Source organism: Pyrus communis, chromosome 2 (assembly GCF_963583255.1).
Source record: "Pyrus communis chromosome 2, drPyrComm1.1, whole genome shotgun sequence".
NCBI classification, from domain to species: domain Eukaryota; kingdom Viridiplantae; phylum Streptophyta; class Magnoliopsida; order Rosales; family Rosaceae; genus Pyrus; species Pyrus communis.
In genome coordinates, this window is record NC_084804.1 from 7,473,200 (window position 1) to 7,491,754 (window position 18,555).

The 18,555-nt window shown below is 37.5% G+C and overlaps 3 protein-coding genes across 4 annotated transcripts; 1 reads left to right on the plus strand and 2 right to left on the minus strand.

Moving 5' to 3' along the window:
• Positions 1-2,913: 2,913 nt before the first annotated feature.
• Positions 2,914-8,668, minus strand: LOC137725638 (protein NARROW LEAF 1-like). Of its 2 annotated transcripts, none has more exons than XM_068464393.1 (6): positions 8,458-8,668; positions 6,953-7,462; positions 6,551-6,694; positions 5,247-5,487; positions 4,260-4,760; positions 2,914-4,067 (listed from the first exon to the last, which is right to left on the minus strand). In XM_068464393.1, the coding sequence occupies exons 2-6, from the start codon at positions 7,448-7,450 to the stop codon at positions 3,634-3,636; spliced, it is 1,818 nt and encodes a 605-aa protein (XP_068320494.1). In that variant the 5' UTR covers positions 7,451-7,462; positions 8,458-8,668; the 3' UTR covers positions 2,914-3,633. The 2 variants fall into 2 exon arrangements, with proteins under 2 accessions (XP_068320494.1, XP_068320493.1); XM_068464392.1 differs by having other exon boundaries at positions 2,915-4,067; positions 8,478-8,668.
• A 3,860-nt stretch (positions 8,669-12,528) lies between these two features.
• LOC137723638 (uncharacterized) lies at positions 12,529-13,023 on the plus strand. The gene has a single exon (XM_068462838.1). The coding sequence runs from the start codon at positions 12,577-12,579 to the stop codon at positions 12,880-12,882; it is 306 nt and encodes a 101-aa protein (XP_068318939.1). The 5' UTR covers positions 12,529-12,576; the 3' UTR covers positions 12,883-13,023.
• A 1,345-nt stretch (positions 13,024-14,368) lies between these two features.
• On the minus strand, positions 14,369-16,618 carry LOC137726491 (uncharacterized). The gene is made up of 6 exons (XM_068465424.1): positions 16,506-16,618; positions 15,692-15,909; positions 15,429-15,605; positions 15,097-15,321; positions 14,860-14,988; positions 14,369-14,742 (listed from the first exon to the last, which is right to left on the minus strand). Exons 2-6 carry the CDS (start codon positions 15,896-15,898, stop codon positions 14,512-14,514), a joined length of 969 nt encoding a protein of 322 aa, XP_068321525.1. The 5' UTR covers positions 15,899-15,909; positions 16,506-16,618; the 3' UTR covers positions 14,369-14,511.
• Between the last annotated feature and the right edge of the window lie 1,937 nt (positions 16,619-18,555).

Below are 18,555 nucleotides of genomic sequence, written 5' to 3' on the forward strand. Positions count from 1 at the left end.
CCACTGCCATCATCCTGTGACATATATATAGGCAAGGATTACAAATTGATATTTTATACTACTACTCTAATTTACGGAGTGAGGAATTCAAACAAATTGTAGACACGTATATGAAATGAAGATTACTACTGTAATTCCCTATATTGGCACATTTACTAAGAAAAGAAACTAACAAAGAAAGAACTTATAAGGTTTCTTATTATGAATTCTACCTTTCTGCACATCCACCAAAAGTAGAACGGCTTGATCTTCTTGTGCACAGCACATGAAAAGGGCCAACAATCTCCATCTCCACCACTACCATTTCTTCTCCTTCATCAGTGATTGGTTTCCCTCCCCTTCTTATGCATTTTGCTTAGCAAAAGCAGAGATATGTGAGAGACAAATAAAACTCAAGGACTAAACTAGCTAGCAAGAACTTACAGTTAAGGCTCTATGATATTGGGCATCTTCATCATACCTGCACATAAATACAATGGAAGATGACCAACTTCCAAAATCTCTCTGTTACATTTCTTGCAATCAACTCGGATGTGGTAAGGGAGGGAAGGGTTCTCCCAGCCGCCTTCTGGCCACTGAAATGTACAGAGTGAGCCGGCGAGTTCTTGGCATCGTGCCCAGTTTGCAGTGCAAAATGTACCTTAACCAACACTTGTGACCTCTCTCTCTCTCTCTCTCTCTCTCTCTCTCTCTCTCTCTCAATGAATACTTCAAAGCACCTGCATATGGGGACTCATAATTCTGCTTCTTATTGGGGCTCCATTTATTAGTGAAAGAGATCAAACAATTTTAAACAATTAAGCTAGCTTCCCCTAAACTGCACGGTAATAATGGAGAGGCTCCAACGACTCATTAATCCTTCTGTATATGTAACATGTTTTTTTGCCGAATTTCCACTGCCATTTCTTCTCTCTCTTTCCCATTTTTGGAGTTCTTTTCCTTGGACCATGCATCAAGAAATGAACTGCAGTTGGCTTCTGAAAACAGTAAAACCCTGCTACACTGTGTTCCAGGAAATAGCAAAACCTTGCCACCCCATCCATGTCAACTTTTTTTTTTTTATTCTTCTTCTTCTTCTTGCTTTCTTCAATGAAAGCGCTAGGTTGAAAACCCCAATGAAGATCTTCAACTCCTTTCGGTTCTAGTATTCACGTATTTTCATTTCTAGGGTTACACAAGTTCTTTGGTGAGCATTTGGATTTGTAGTGGTTAATTAGAAATATTGATATTTTAGCTGCCCTTGCATGCATTTCAGAAGGCTGTGAAATACAAATGAAAATGCCTATAGAAGTTGAAGAACTCACCAAAGTCACATGTTTTCTGAAAATGTAGTCCATCTCTTCCTCCTTTTGTCTTCTTTCTGGTGCAAGATCAATATTCTTTTTTTTTTTTTTTTTTAATTGAAACAAGATGAATATTCAAGCATAAAAAACACGACATAATCACACATACCTCCATCCAACCTAAATATTTGATTTGATCCAGGATTTTTTATGAATTAGGGCTTCCAGTTTTCACAGAGAGAGAGAGAGACACAAGCTCTTTCTGCTTTTTTTTTTTTTTTTTAAATAAAAAAAAATGGTAAATCAAGTTGGAAGAGGAAACGACACGAGTTAACGAACTCAAGTCTTTCTCGATACAAACACAACAACAAACATATCCCTAGCCGTCCGCTTTGGAGGCAGTGGCAACCCCTAATTCTTCTCCTCCTTTTCTTCCCATTCTCTCTTATCTCAGTTTTTTTCTAACAAATAAAAATACTCAACTGTAAATGCATCAGATTTTTATGCAAATGTAGAAGTAGTTGATGAAGTCGTCTCGACAAAATAAGTGACTAGCGCACATATTGAATGGGGATGCATAGATGGAGTTTCATGGGTTAATTACACTAAACACCTCATGAGGTTTTTCGTATATTCACAAAACTCCTTCGAGTTTGAGAAAGTACACTAACATCCCATAAGGTTTTAATTCAATTTCACATTATCCCTTTAAGGACAAATTTACTTTATGGTCAATTATTTAATAAATAAAAAACTTGTATAACTATAATATTCATTAAATTTGTCTAAAAGGGGTAATGTGAAATTGAATTAAAACTTTAGTAAGTGCTAATGTAATTTTTAAACCTCAGGGTGTTAATGTGATTAATCGAATTGAAATATAGATCATGGAAGATTGAAATGTCTCTATAACTCTTTCCTTTTTTTTTTAATTAAAAAAAAAGAAAAAAAAAGTGCAAGCAATCAAACAATTGAAAACTAATATCATGCATGTGTCCTTCAAAGTCCATTTTTTTTGTTACATAGTGGTCATCTTGCCCTTAAATTCGATCAAAAATAGAAATTAAAACGCTAAAAAGCACACTTACTCATCTTCCACCCTTGATATCAAATCTAAAAAGTAAGTGATCATATATTCTTTGATCACTTGATGACTAGGAAAACATTTCTACTATCGTTGAAAAATCCCATCTGCTTTTTACAAGCAATAATGCAGATGTTATACATTTGTTGCATATTTGGCATGATAAACTAATTTCTTCCACTACTGACAAGGATCACTTTACTTCCAATCCACCACAATTTGCTTGAAAATTTGAAAAAGATAACGTAAGAGCATATGTCAGTGTAAGATTCAACATCCAAGGATTTTGAGTTTCCATGGTATTTAAGAAGGATTTGGATCCTCTCATGAGCTTAGGAGGCTGAGCCTCCTGAGCAAAACACACAAACCGTTAGATTTTGATCCAACGACTACAAACAGGAGGACCCTTTAAAAGTTATAATAATTGTAGTTAGTGGATCAAAATTCAACAGTCTGTATGCTTTGCTCAAGAGGATCAGCCTCCTAAGCTCAGGAGTGGATCCAAATCCATTTAAGAGAAGCTTGATTGAAAAGGACATGCCATTGCCAAACAAATAAGACAATGTATCAATTGAAGCCGCATTTACAAATGAATCAAGACCTTTCTGGATCTCTATGCTTGGAGTTTAAGGACTCGAAGATCTGAGCCGTTGAATAGAAAGAGATTTGGATCCCTGATTTGTGAGTGAGCCGGTAGGATGAACTAATCGAGGCCGTAGGATTGAAATTATGTGGTCTGAATCTCTGTCCAAATGCTTCGGACAGAGTGATCCAGAGAAGATATCAATTCTACAAATATAGCCACAATGTGAGTTCAATTATGACTACTACTAGTCTACTAGACTTAACGAGATACAAACAAATGGTGTACTCCACCATGCTCCCACCTCTTTCTACCCCTCAAAAAGCGACCTTCCATCAATTAGGCTCTGAACAACTAACCTCGCTACCCGTATGTAACATTTTACATTACGTCGGATTACAACAGCTGCTTATACTCCCACTTCAGGGTGCTAATTCTACAAGGATATTCACTACAGCGGTACAAATCAAAAGTAAAAACGAGTACAGGTAAACGCCTAAACATCTATATAAAAACATTGTATGCTCCACATATATGACCTAATGTAAAGTGAACTGATGAATGAAGTTCACTGCAGCTGCAATCTGGCATAAAGTGAACCGAGAATTTTAAGTCCTGCCTTTGAAGCAACCCCTCGTACGACAGGTACTCCAACAAAAGAGTGACAATTTACCATTCCTACTTCAATTGGTTCCTTGACTGCTAAAGAGAGAGTTGCAGTTTTTTCTTCTCTTCGATTCAGGTTCACCTAACTGCAACGAAACAGAAATCTCTTCATCCGAGCTACTCTGCAATGCCAAAAGGTTTTTTGATACCGGATGTTCCTCTTGATTGCTTTGATTTATTGGAGATCTGTTGGTGGCACTGGGAATGAATTGGTGTTCTACATTAGGAGCAGTTTCAACACCATTTTCTATGCGAAAGTCACCGTGCATGAATGGTCGAATCAGTCCCTGACAGGACTCACCTTCAATTGGAATTTTCTGAAGATTGAAACCCAAAGGTCCAAAGTCATCTTCTAGCTTATCTTTAGAAGGGCCCCGGACAGCTGGGGATGACTCCCCAACTGTGGAACCAATCCCCACAGCTGAAGCATTTCGTTGCTCTTGGATAGCAGCTATGTTAACATAAAGCAGACAGGAGTCAGGAAAATGTGCTGAACAAAGCCAAGGTCAGTAAAAACATAAAACTCTACTTGTTTTTTAAGAGTATGCACACTGTTCAATTAAATCAGCAGAACCAAAAAAGAGGGAAAAATGGAAGAAAAAAAAAAAAAAAAAAAACAATGGGATGGTTTAGAAACACAAACCTTGAAAGCCTTCATTGGTCGTTATCAGATCAAGATCAAGGAGCTGAAGAAGACGCCCAAGATCAACTCCACTGGTCCAATTTTCAGGCGGTTGGCCAATTTTTAGTTTCAAGCGACCACGGTTAGCTGTCCCACCCCAAATGATCCCAACCGGTCGTGGCTTCTCCCCATTCTGACCAGTCAATAGAATGAGGCTTCCACTATCGCCTTCAAGATCAAAACTCTGCTGATTCTCTCCAACAACAAGAAAATCAGTAAAGAAACATATCCCTTTTTCATCATTGTATTCTAGGGCATACGCCATGATGGTCCCAGTTGTCAAGCCTGAACTTCTCCCAACTTTGATTACTTGCCTTCCAATAAGACTGTTGATTGGAGACTGCAAGTCTATGGTGTTGACATCACCAATCTCACCTATGCCTCTTACAGTTGTAATTACATTGTTCATGTTGAAATCTTGGGCAAAAGGAATGAAGGCACCATCAGCTCGCACAAATGTTTCTGCAGGGGCACCAAATCATAATAGGCACATGTCGGGGTCAGAACTTGATGAGAAACCCAATAGAGCAAGTGTGAAGTTGCAGAAAATGAGAAACTACAAATTATCTTGTCCAGAGTGCTGCTCAAATAATATGTGGAAGATCAAACTCAACCTTATAACAAGACCGACTGTATGTTTGTGCCTTAAACCTTTCATACCAAGATGTGCCTTCCCAATACAGATCAATTGAAAGCTATTATGTCTTAGACAATGTAGACACAAAATAAATAATTAAGATGTAAACATATTGGGTTATTTTGCGAGGACAAGGCACAAGGTACATAACCTGGTTTCTTCAACTAAGTGATGATAGGCTCTACTGTCTTTATCTAATTTTCCCCTATTTTCAAGAAACACTTTCAACCTCATAAACAATAGCTACTGACTATTTGCAACGGCAGATGCACACAAGCTTTTCTAATGGCCAAAATTTGAAACTCCGTTACCTGGGTTTGTTCCAGCAAATATGCCATACCAAAGTTCATCTGTGATAAAAGATGTTGCCCTCTCCACAGCGCCAAGATACACCCCAGGTCCAAGGCTTGGTGGCAAAGGATGAAACATTTTCTGGTTTGGATAGTCCAAATCAACTGCCACATGCCGATTTGTGAGAAAACCAACCTGTCGATTTCCTGTTCGGCTTTTAACAATAGCACCCAGAGTTCCACACGTCTCCTGGCTAGCAACCTAAAGAAGAAGAAAATCAATTATGTAAACTTAAAAAGTTGAGACACAATGTACAGACAGATCTCTGATCAACAATTTAATATTTAGGGTATATGATAAGTTTTGTAAATTCACTGATATTCCTAAAGCTTAAACAGTTGGGAATCTTCAGATGCAGGCCAATATTCTAATACGCTCCCTCATGTTGGGCCTTTCCCTAGCACTAGTGAGACCAACACATAAAACTCAACATAGAGAGGTTATACTGGAATGGATATGAACTCAAGATCTCCCGCTCTAATACTCTGACAAGTTTCATCACTTTACCACTGTTCCCAAAAGTTTCAGTTTCTTGAATTGGAAAGCATATAGCGAACCATAAATCCTTTTTTTTTTAAGAGTAATGAGCAAATCACTGGCCAAATAAGACCCATCCAAATCTTATGTACTGATTTTGTTTGATATCAAATCCAGCATACCAATTACTGGCCAAATGAGAAGATCCAGTCTCATACTCTTAAGTGTTTAAGGATATGAACCAAACCAATTACATGACAGGCATCATCCCTGGAAACCCATTCGCTTGAACTCAAGCAAGCCAAGTGAAGCAAAGATAACTCTATTTAATATTGCAAAGTACCTCACCCATTCATTATGTCATCATTGGATAGTCTTTTAATGGAGCTGTAAAGACCTCAATAACACCTAGGCAACGTTCCAGTTCCGATATAGGTAATGATCTTCTTAGACAAGCCACTCATAAGATTATTACCTTATCAACTAGCTAACTAGCGTAACCCCCTCTTCTAGTCAATTCCACCTTGGCTAACCAGCCTATGGGCACGGCTATTGTTGCCCTCCCAATGGCAGTTTTATGCATTATAGTTATACTATAATAGTTTTCCTTATATCACATTAAAATTAAGAAATTTAGTGAACATTAACATATGTAACCGTAATCTGAACCTAATAGGTACTTGGTATCTATATTATTTAGTCACTATCTGAACTTGCAGATCAACACACCAAATTACCAACCACCACAGAAAACAATTAGATAACAGCAATTTTCTCAAGAAAATACCTGGGAACCAGAACCAATGCATGGATCACTTCCCCTCAAGCCATCTGCGAGCACTGTGTACAGCTGTTCTTTAGGAGTTGAAGCCGGGGAACCATAGTAGGCAAATTCGACAACATCCACATCACACCATACACCTCCTGGCCCCTGCACCATTTTTTAAATGCAGAAACCAAACAAAACAAGAACCTAGTCAAAGATCAAAACAACCAATTAGCATTAAAAAAAAAAAAAAAATCAATATCCTGACAAGCTTATCATTCTGACCAGCATCATGATTACTGTGAAATAAAGAAAACAACTTGACTATGATTAAACAAATATTATGCAGCTAACGACAAAGTACAATGTCATTGACAAAATAAAATCTAAAAAACAGAATATATAAGACAATAAAATTTCCACCTCAAGGTAAGCAGGTAGACATTGTACATGGCTGATCCATTGCCTGTGAGCTTTACGGGCAACAAAGACAAGAATGGCTGGAATGTCTGTTAAGACACCCTTCTGAATCCGAAACCCAATTGCTGTGCCAAGACTAAACCGGCGCAAGATCTTGCTATGGAATGCCCTGATGGTCATCAGCTCAAGTAAGGTAGTAGCCTGCTTCCCTGATGGCAACCGGCCCAAAGTTTCAGGAAGATCTTCCTTCTGAAGATTTCCGAAATAGTTGGCTCTATCTTCCACTGCATCACTTAATCGACTAAATGTAGGCCATGAGAAGTAGGCAGCATTGCTCTCAGAGTGACCACCAGATGCAAAAGGCTGGAGGGCCGATGGACTAAATGAAGGTAGATAAGGATGATGACTGCAGTAATTCCTTTCCAAGTCTAGAGCAGATTCCTCAGACTGTGTTAATCCAGAGTGATGATGGAATCTTAAATCTAATCTGTTCCTGTCCATCTTCCAGCTCTCCTACGTCATATAAATGCATCTCTCAGGAGATTCATATTTGTGATAAGAGGCACCAAATCATAAAGATAACCTACAACTTCATTCTTCTTCTTGTTCAGCCTTCAATGACACTTAAAAGATCTAGATTCAAAAGAAAAGAAGCAATCACAAAAGAATTATGAACCGCTCGTCAATAGAAAACCCCGGAAAGAAAATAGTAGACAAGAAGGGGAGAAAGAAATAAAGACAGAAAAGAAAGGAAATATAAGAGACTACTCTGAGATAGCTAGAACAATGAAAAGAATCAGCATGCCAAAGAACTATGCAAGTTCTTAAAGACCGATGAGATCAATCTAATCTGAACCAAAATCCTATGAGTAAATGTTGAATATTAACAAGTGGAAAATGGCACAGAGTGCACATTTAAGCTGTCCTTTATCTAAATTGTCAATTTTACCTACATTTAATCATCTTAAGGATAGCACAATATATGAAAATGCCAGCTAAACATTTAATACCAGCTACTCTCTCTGTTTCAAAGCTCAAGGGTTCACAAACTCTTCAAAATGCATCTGAGGAAATGAATCCCATGATAAAGATTGGAACTATAAGAAAATTAATGAATGCATACGCATGAGAAGGAAAACACCCCTTTCTTATGCAGAAATAACAAGCAAAATTAAAGCAAAAAAGGGAGAAACGGTGGGGTAGCTTGCCACAAGCAGAAGAAAGATGTAGAGATAAAAATATATATATACATATATACACAGAGAGAGAGAGAGAGAGAGAGAGAGAGAGAGAGAGAGAGAGAGAGAGCAAAACCCAGACCCAGACACCGTTTCACGATATAGGTTGAAGTAAACTGAGAAAAAGGACCTAGATTGTTCATATTGTTCACAATGAGAGAAGAAGAGACCGAACCCAGAAAGCAAAACACCCCAAATTCACACCTTGCTCAGAACCCAGATAGAATTTTTATCAAAACCAAAAGATAACAACAAATTTAAAAGCCATACTTAGAGAGAAGAGAGCTCACTGATCAACAATGGTGGAGGTGTGGAGGGCCTCAAAGCAAAGCCCTTTGAAGACTTTCATGCCCTAATGAAGAATTTCCCCCACACCCATCATCTAAAAGATCAAGATTATGTGCTACAATCACTCCATCAAATAATCTAAATACCATCCAGCAAAAAGGATTAGTATTTTTTTTTCCACAAACACAGAAAAAGTGATAGAGAGTGAGAAAAAAGAGCTGCTATATTTGGAGATGGTTTGATAGTGTTGTGCTTAATTAAAAAAATTAAAAAAAGTAGTAGGATTCTGTTTTTTTTTTTTTTTCCTCCTCTCTCTTTTTCTCATATTTGAACTGTCACAGTTAAGTCATGTTAATATTTTATATTAATTTTTTTATAGAAAGAAAAAGACAAAATAGAGAAGGTAAGAGGAGGGGATGGAAGGAGGAGGGGATGAAAGGGGATGGAAGGAGGAGGGGAGAGAATCCTAATCCGAAAAAAAAAACTGCTTCTGTTATACTGCGAGAATAAACGGATGTGAAATAAAGCAGTAGAGTGTTTGTTAAACTTTTTTTGTAAAAGTGCTTTTAGTAAAAAAAAACAGTGTTAAAATGTTCGATAAATTTTTATGTAAAACCACTACGACTGGTAAAATGACTAAAAAAGATATGATGTTGAATATTATATAATAATTTTTTTATCTTTTCTTTTGTCATGACATTTATAAGATTTATATAAACTATTTATAAACAGTTGTGAGCTTTGAAGAATGTACTTTCACCTTTTTTTTATTAAGATATTTATAATTTTTTTATTCTATTATTTTTTCTAAGAATCGTTTCTTCTTTACCTTGTCCTTATTTTATTTTTGCAGAACATTTGTATATTCTATCTTCCGACGCTCACTTCCTATCTCCCCTTTCTTTCTCTGTCTCTCTTTGCCTGATCCTAAGGAAGGCTAGGTCGTGGGGAAAGGAAGGCTGGGTCACATCAACCGATTCGCGGAAGATGGATGAACTTCGATTTCAGGACTTACTGTCTGCGTTAGAGGCGAAGGCGTTGACGCTTTCTAGTTGAGATTTTGGGTGTCAACAGAAGGGTGCAAATCTAGCATTCTTTGTGCAACCCAGATTTTGACAAAGCCCAGAAATCCGACGAAAAGGTCCCAAATTTCAACAAAACCCAGAAATCCGACGAACCTCCTGCCGCTCCTGTCCCAGAAATCCCAAGAAGCTCAGAGTCAGAAAGTACGGAAGAGAGACGTGGCTGGGTCGGCGACGAAGTCGACAGGTATAATGTATAATTTATTTAATTGCTAAAGGCCATTTTGGGTATTGGAAAATTTCGTTAAAGGTCTCAGCGCCTCTTGCGAAATCGGTTTGCGCAGAAGCTGAGCAAGCAAAAAAAGTCGATTTTTCAAAGCTAGGTTTTGTAGCTTTGTGTTTTTGGCTTTTTTTCACCAAAAACTGTGAAAAAAAAAACTAAAGTTGAATGTTTATCAAACATAAAAAAACTCCCAGCTTTTTTTTTTATACCTACTTTTTTCAGAAGCATCTCAGTACCAGGGCTTACTATATAAAAACAGGAGCTTTGAAGTTTAGAGAATGAGAAGGTTTATACTTTCCACTCTTTGGACTTTGTAGAGAGAGAGAGAGAGAGAGAGAGAGAGAGAGAGCATATAATATCTAGTATCCGGTATTGTTTCATAAATAATACAAGGAACCATTTTTCTGAGTATTTGTTTAGTACCCTTTTTCCCCTTTTTTTTTTTCTTTCTTTCTTTCTTTTTCCTTTCTCCTTTTTTGCACCTCATCACATTTCTCTTGGTGGGATGTTTTAATGGAGGTGAGATATTTGGGGGGGGGGGGGGGGGGGAGAAAGGAAAATTCATCTTTTGGATCCCATTGATATTTAATTTGGAGGTGGGGAATAGGGCGACTCCATATTTGCTCCCCAAAAGTAGCACACTCTATCTTCTATTATAGGGTTAGGGGTAGAGTGAGTGAGTGAAAGCAAAGATTCAATTTTTCTTTAGAAATTGCAATTCACATTAAGCTCCTTTTTTCTTGCGTAATTCATTTGGGTTTTAAGAGTGGTTATTGTTTTTAAGCCATGGTTAATTAAGGGTTAATAGATAATTAGACACATTAGGGTATGATTAGATGTGGGGCATGTGGGTGGGAGGGAGAGAGAGTTGGAGACAAACCCTTATGTCTCTATCTCCCTACATCAAATCAAAAATGCCTTGTTTGCTGCATTATCTTCAACTTTTCTGCTGCACCACACCAACTTATCTCTTCTTCATTCGTCATTCAATTATAATATAATGATAATATTAATTACTCTGGTCTGCCTTAAAACTTCTTCCAAGTTAATTGATAATCTGATAGACTGATAGTGATATGCAATTTGATATATACACACACATATGTGCATATATTAGTATATATATGTGTATATATACTAGTTCTGCAGTATATATATGTGTATATATACTCTATATATTATATGAGGTTTATATAGCGCACACACATATCTGATAGACTGATAGTGATATGCAATTGACCAAGTTAATGTTGACTTAATACTTCTTCCAAGTTAATTGATAATCTGATAGACTGATAGTGATATGCAATTTGATATACACACACATATGTGCATGTATTAGTATATATATGTGTATATATACTAGTTCTGCAGTATATATATGTGTATGTATACTCTATATATTATATGAGGTTTATATGGCACAAAGCAAGCTAAGTTTGCAATCACTTTCTGGCCTGCTTGGGGCCCTTTGAAGTTGGATGATTGCATTTTGGGTATGTCAGCTTTTTTGTCATGTATTTATTTGTAGTCTACATTTGGCAAAAGATATGAACTTGCCCAGCATGGCTAGCTCAATCCCAACCAACCGTGAGAGAGAGAGAGAGAGAGAGAGAGAGAGAGAAGAGAGAGAGAGAGAGAGAGAGAGAGAGAGAGAGGGATCAAAAGACTCCAATAAGATGTCATCCTCAAAGAAAAATTTCCACAATGCAATTATTTGATTAATGTCCACAAAGATGGGCCCACCACAATGATCTTGTTTTCTTTTTCAGAATGGAATTTCGATTTTGCTAATTGTAGGAGCACTCACAGCCAGTGTGTCCTTGAGATTGAGAGTCCTTTGCTCTGATGATATTTTCTTTTCTTTTTTGTCTTTTGCTTTTGCATCATTAATAGGCCCATCTCCTTCAAAAAGTGACTCAATTTCTTATAAATCTGGCCTTCATCATCAAACTAAGATGAAGAAAAAATCCGCAGATGTTCAGGTTAATGTTTTTAAATTCTCACTCTCGTAAGTTAAAGTAGAATGTTGCGTTGTAAATAGGAGTGGATAAATAGTTGTGGGCTGTTGGTGATATATTTCCCTTTTAAAGAGAAGGTTGTGGGTTCAAATTTGCTCTATGAGACTGTAAGGGGATTGAAGAAGCATAGAAAAAATAGAACTTTAACGAAAAGTTTTCTAACTGTTCACTTGAACAAAAAATACGTTTTTGCATTAAAAAATCAATCCTGATACTATTCACTTTACCCTTTATTTTGTTCTTATCGTTAAAGCTCAAGTTTTTAAACATTTCTTTAGTTTTCCTTAAAAAAAAAAAAAAAAAAAAAAGGTGCTCTGACAATTTGTAATCGTTTTCCTTCTCTTGGTCATGGGGGCCCTTACATGGGACATTTTGGGAGAAGACCTTCCACATATCGTCGAAGGTAAATTTAAACCACATTATTATTAGTCCATTGTAAGGCTTAGCCTATCCTCATTACTCCTTTAGTATAGATAATATCGTTTGTTAAAAAAAAAAAAATTCCACCGATTTACATGCCTAAATCTAAATTATCTCCATTTTTTGCATTATTTTTGAGAAAATCCATATAACATGCTTCGGTTTGTAATTTGGGTTCTGTTTCCAAATAGGCCCAATTACAACTTGGAAGAGATTAACGAACAGCCCACTTGGCCGAATTCTCCCATCTCAAATCGCTGACGTGGCACGATTGCCACACAGTAAGCTCAGCTCAAAACGCAGGAGGCAGGGATGCGAGAATACGAGCGAGAAACGAACGTCACGATAACGAACGATGTCAGAAGCGAAGCAACCGACAACGACGGCGAAATTGAGGGAGTGCGATAGGTTGCAGCGCGCGCTAACGGATTGTCACAAGCGGATCGGGCCGGGTCGGGAGGCGGCGTGCCGGCACCTGAACCGGGGATTGGCGGAGTGCTTGGTGTCGGTGGCGTGCCCAGAAGAGTGGGAAGCGGTTCGGAGCCTGTGCGGGAGTGGAGGAACGGGGCTGAAGCGGAGCCAGTGCCAGGAGGCACAGCTGTCGCTCTCGGTCTGCCTCTCGTCGCACCAACACCGACTCAGCTCAAATGCAGATCAATAGAAGAAATGTTATTTAATTATTTGTTCGTAGTTAGAAAGCAGATTAAGAAAAGGAAAAAAAACTTAATTTGTTGGATTAAGCTTTTCTTTTTGTGTGTGTGACTGAATTACTGAGAATCAAGATCGCATTTTCAGAACTCCATCTCATCAAAAGATCCTGAATAATAGTTCGCACGACGACAGATGGTCTGACAAAAGACATTTACTGATCGAACAAACGGTAGATGTCCCGAGACCACCACCGTTGGACTCGCCTCAAGCCCCGAGCTCGAGAGCAAAGCCCAGTCTTCAAACAAGCACGCACGGCGGCGCAACGTAGCCTTGGGGAAATCTGCAGAAACCGGTCAATTCGACTCAACCGGATCGGACTGGGGTAAAACCGGCCGGACCGGATCTAATCAGACAGTCGGACAGATTAAGTTGGGTCAAACCGGATGGATCGGGCCGAGTCAGACCGGTCAAACCGGTCAAACCGGGTCGGACCGGCCAAGTCAGATCGGTATAATCGGGTTGGATCGAGTGAAACACGCGGAAAAAATGGTCGAACCGATTGGACCGGGCCGTATTAGACTGATGGATGGACTCGAGTTCAGATCGAATAGGAGCGGCTCCACCGTTGACCAGGAACCGTTTGAAGGGTGAGGTTCAGCTCTAGCTCGCTTCGTTCAAAGGATCAGGTTCATATCCAACTAGGTCGGGATCTGAAGCAGGAAAAACCTGACCCATATGCTTTGGTCTTTCCCATATCAGGTTCAGATCCAGCTATACTTTAAAGCTAATGGCTTTCTCCCTCCCAGGTTCTGCCGGAAATTACGAATTTGGGTGCTGTGAAAAACAGAAGCAGTTGTCACAAATGCATTTGACTGCGTGTTGAAGAATGCATCAAATTAAGGAAGAACAAGACAACTTACAGTAATCAATCATCAAACTAGCAATTAAATTGCCCTTGAAGGGGGTATAAGGGAGATAGCAAAGGTGATGTTCTTGGTGAGCACCGAGTTCGACCGGCCAAACTCTGAGTACAAGATGCTATTGTATTATTACCTTTGACATGAAAGTTGCTCCCCATCATGCAATCTTATGTAGAAAACTTAGAGCATCTCCAACAATTATGTTAAATTAGGGCTAACACATAACATTATATTCTTGTTTAGGTGAATCAGTAGGGGTTCATTAACATTTTATTAGAAAGAAATTGTGGTTGTGGATCGTATTCTTGTTCAACTCTGGTAAAAGTTGGAATACCTTTTACCTCTTACGAAATTTGAGTTTTGAGTTAAGTCATTCCTCTTATTTACTTGTATTGAGTGCCACTGGACCAAACAATCATGTGCTACTTTAGTCTTAATTACAACTTATATTAGAAACTCTAATCCATCATACTTAAGTGTATGACAAACTCGTTCAAAAAGACGGATATGAAGAGTACATAGTTAATGGTATTCAGCAACGTGTCTTTTGAGTGAGAGAAATGCATGATATATAACTAGATAAAGCTCAATTTTTATTGACAAAAGTTAAGATGCAAGGTTCAAAAACACAAAAGCACGAGTTACAAATGGAACCAAAACGCACAACCTCAACACACAAACGATATGTAGTTTGATCTGCAAGCTGCAGCGTACACAAACTATGTAGAAAACCTGTCTCTGTCATGAGGAGAAGAGTAGTCGATATTTGGGCCGATAGGAACTATTCCGAATGGATTGATAGCCGCAATGCTGTAATAGCCTTGCTTTATGTGATCTATGTTGACTGTGCTGCTCACTCCAGGAACTTGGAAGATATCTTTCGTGTAGTTAAACAAATTAGGGTATTCTCGTAGCAGTTTCTTGTTGCACTTGAAGTTGACTGCGTAAGCCTGCCATCAATGGGAAAAAATTGAATCGTTAAAGACAATGTAACAACATCGGTGCAGAAGAAACAGGCAGATTTTCTGACAATATAAAATCTTGATCGAGGAAACAAGTATCAGTACCTCGTCGAATCTGATAAGAGTGACAAACAGCCGAATATCTGCTTCAGACAACGTGTTCCCACACAAGTATCGTTGCTTGCTAAGTATCTCCTCGCATTTATCCAAAGCTTCGAACAATTCTTTCACAGCCTGAGAAGAGAGAGGTTAACCAGTGAAACTAATTACAAATAGTCCTTAAAGAGAATGTAAACACCAGAACCTACACAGTCGAAACTAATTACAGCTTGCAAAACATACCTCGTCATAAGGCTCCTGCTTCCTCGCAAACCCACATTTATAGACACCGTTATTTATCTTGTCATATATCCATTCATTCGTCTGATCAATCTGAGATTGCAAGTGAGGAGGACACAAGTCCAAAGATGCGTTTTCAGCTATGTCGTTGAATTCAGTATTAAACATACGAATAATCTCTGAACTCTCGTTGTTGACAATTGTTTTAAGTTTTTTATCCCATAGAACCTACAAAAGTGAAAAGATCAATCACTTAGTTCCAGAAGAGAGCAACAACCAGAATAACAAAAGCGAAAGGAAAGAAAAATGAAAAGGCCACTTATGAGTGAACATACTGGAACTGTGTACTTTCCGGTATAATGTGTGCTTGCAAGTTCGTAAAGTTCTCTAATAGTTTTTGCTCCGTTCAAAGGGTCAGGTTCAGCTCCAGCTACCTCGGTATCTGAAGCAGGAAAAACCCACCCCATATGCTCATCACTTTCTTTTGTTCTTTCCCATTTCGGTTTGACCGACTGAGCAAAACAAGCAGATATACAAGATTAACTTGTCTCTTGCAATGAAAACCTAGTAAGTAATAATCTAATATAAAGTGCTCTACCGTAAAGCTGATGGCTTTCTCAAGTCCTTTGAGTTTCAAGTATGCCAGGCACCTACAAGCCCAAGGGCAAAGATATGATATATACAGATGATATCTCCCAGGTTCTGCCGGAAACTGCGAATTTGGGTCCCGTGAAATAAAGTTCCGAAAAACAGAAGGAGCTCTCACAAATGCACCGGATTGTGATATCTCCATAGGTTGAGCCATTGGATAGCAGTCTGAAGAATCAAACACACGAAGAAATCAGTTTCCCTTCCTATCGTTTGATTAAAATTATATGACTTCGAGTATATATATATCATCGTACTACTGTCTTCAATCCATTCCAGCTACAACTCGAAATTGTCAAACCTTGATAAGAACTGAAAGGAAAATTTTACCCTTCCAAGTCTGACTAATGGACAGTTGGATGAAACTTAAGGCACACTCTCTGTTCTTCGTAGTCAACCGATAATCTACGTAACAATACTGAACCCACTGAATAATTTTTCTTGAAAAAGTTCTAGCTAACCCTATTCATATTTCAATATTTGGTTTCCAGTTCTGTACAGGTATTGAACAATTCACAATCACCAAATGAATAAATTTAAGAAAAATACAAGAACACCTACAGTAATCGATCAACGAAACAATCAATTAAAACTCAGATGAAATCCGACCAAAAAGAATTGTACTGGTTTTGCTTCAAGGACCATAAACAGTTACCAAACGAGTTTTCACTTTTCAAAATATGAAAACTGAAAACTGAAAATTGAAAACTAAGATGATTATCAAACCGGCTAACCCTAAATAAATGAAAAAAGATTTTAGTTACCTTCAAGAGGAGGATCTGAGGGGAGAGTCTGGGAGAAGATGTTGTTCAGGTCAGACCCGGTGGCTATAATACAAATTTTGGTAGTCTGAGGTGGTTGAGACTCAACACATGAATGGCACGTGGGGCTTTCTAAGTGGGAGTTGAGAGAACCATTAGAAGAAGTTTCTTAGATATGAGTAATGTTAGAAAGACTAAATATATATACAAAATTTTGTAAATAAAATGACATGGAAGTTGATAATTGAATTATTACTTAAGCGTTGATAAACGTATTTATTTGTTATTGACGACACATTATTTAATTTGTGAATATTATCTACAAATTTAGTCTTCCTACCATTACTTTTTAAGTATAGGCTTGTAAAACTCTTTTCTTTTCTTTCTTTTTTATTTAAATACAAACTCATCTATTTTTAAACATCCAAATAAAATTTGAAATTTAATTAGGTTGCCATATAAACAAATAACTGACTTATTATTGTAGCAAAATATTTTTAACTTATACCCCAATATCCTGATTATGTCAAATATTCTAGTTACCCACTCTAATTATGAGAACTAAAAGCCCTATTGTAACTCATACCACCATATGCCTACCCACTTTGTGTGTGTGAACATTTTTTACTTTTGTTTTTAAAATAGGAGTCACTTAATACTATGGTCTAATAGTATTCCTCTTCACTTGTAAGTGAGAGGTTTTAGGTTTGATTCTCGCCGAAAGCGAATTTGAACCACATTAAGGCTAAGCCCACTCTTCTCTCTCTTAGTATAAATAATATCGTTTGTTTAATATAAAAAAAAAGGATGGAGAAAGGGAGGGGGAGTTGGGAAAGAAGTCTTTGTCTTTTATTTTTTTATTTTTTTTAGTATTAGATATATACTAGTATTACATGTAGGTAGGTTTAAATCAAAAAGTCTTTTTAGCCAAAATGGTCCCTGAAATTTGCATAACACATCACTTTGATCCCTAAGATTGAAAATCAATAGAAATGGTCATTGAGATTGTTCACCATCCATTATTTTGGTCATTCCGTTAAAAACTCCGTTAAGTGTCCCGGAGCTCTTGACCGGAAGTTTAGGCAATTTTCAAAACTTCGTAACTCAATCGTTTCTTAACCAAATTTGACCCATAATTTATCAAAATGAAGGTAGGAAAGTGTAGAGTAAGATTATACCTATTTAGAAGCCCAATGGTTGCTGGAGATGGCCGAAAAATAGCCTGAAAGATGACTGGTCCAAGGAAAAACTGGAAAACTCAATAGAAACTGGGTAAACTTTAAATGTTCATAACTTCTTCAATACTCAATGAAATCGAGTGATTCAAAGATAAAAATCATACTTCTCAATGATACAAAGAGAATGGTACCTTTCTTGATGGCTAATTCGCCTTAGTTTGGCTGCAAAATGGCTTGAAAGTGGCAAATTCGAGACCAAGATAGCCATTTTCTGGCTAAACCATGGCGATTTAGCCATAAAAAAAAAAAAAAAAAAAAAAAAGAAGAAGAAGGTACCATTCTCTTCATCTCGTCGAGAAATATGATTTTCTTTTTGAATCACTTGATTTCGTTGAGTATTGAAGAAGTTATGAACGTTTAAAGTTTACCCAGTTTCTGGCGAGTTTTCTAGGTTTCCAGCAGATCAATCACCTTTCAGGCTATTTTCTGGCTATCTTCGGCAACTATTGGGCTTCCAAATGGTTTAATCTTGTTGTATACTTTCCTATCTTCATTTTAATATATTATGGATCGAATTTGGTTAAAAAAACGATTGAGTTATGAAGCTTTGAAAATTGCCCAAACTTTCAGCCAAGAGCTCCAGGACACTTAAAGGAGTTTTTAACAGAATGACCAAAATAATGGATGGTGGACAATCTCAGTGACCAATTCTATTGATTTTCAATCTTAGGGACCAAAATGATGTGTTATGTAAATCTCAAGGACCATTTTGGCTAAAAAGCTAATAAAAAAAGAAAATTTTAATTTTGTGAAATTACATTACTAGCCATAAATCTTTATTTTTTATGTTTTTGTGTGATAGAACATTAAAAAAT

What these genes read in the sequence shown, in the direction of transcription:
- LOC137725638 (XM_068464393.1), bottom strand. Translation starts at nt 7,450, where the DNA reads ATGGACAGGAACAGATTAGATTTAAGATTCCATCATCACTCTGGATTA. An exon ending in GTCTACCTGCTTACCTTGAG is followed by an intron (nt 6,695 to 6,952) that starts GTGGAAATTTTA and finishes AAAATGGTGCAG; the next exon opens with GGGCCAGGAGGTGTATGGTG. An exon ending in ATTTGCTGGAACAAACCCAG is followed by an intron (nt 4,761 to 5,246) that starts GTAACGGAGTTT and finishes GTGCCCCTGCAG; the next exon opens with AAACATTTGTGCGAGCTGAT.
- LOC137723638 (XM_068462838.1), top strand. Translation starts at nt 12,577, where the DNA reads ATGTCAGAAGCGAAGCAACCGACAACGACGGCGAAATTGAGGGAGTGC.
- LOC137726491 (XM_068465424.1), bottom strand. Translation starts at nt 15,898, where the DNA reads ATGGCTCAACCTATGGAGATATCACAATCCGGTGCATTTGTGAGAGCT. An exon ending in AGCAGGAGCCTTATGACGAG is followed by an intron (nt 14,989 to 15,096) that starts GTATGTTTTGCA and finishes CTCTCTTCTCAG; the next exon opens with GCTGTGAAAGAATTGTTCGA. An exon ending in CTCTTATCAGATTCGACGAG is followed by an intron (nt 14,743 to 14,859) that starts GTACTGATACTT and finishes CATTGATGGCAG; the next exon opens with GCTTACGCAGTCAACTTCAA.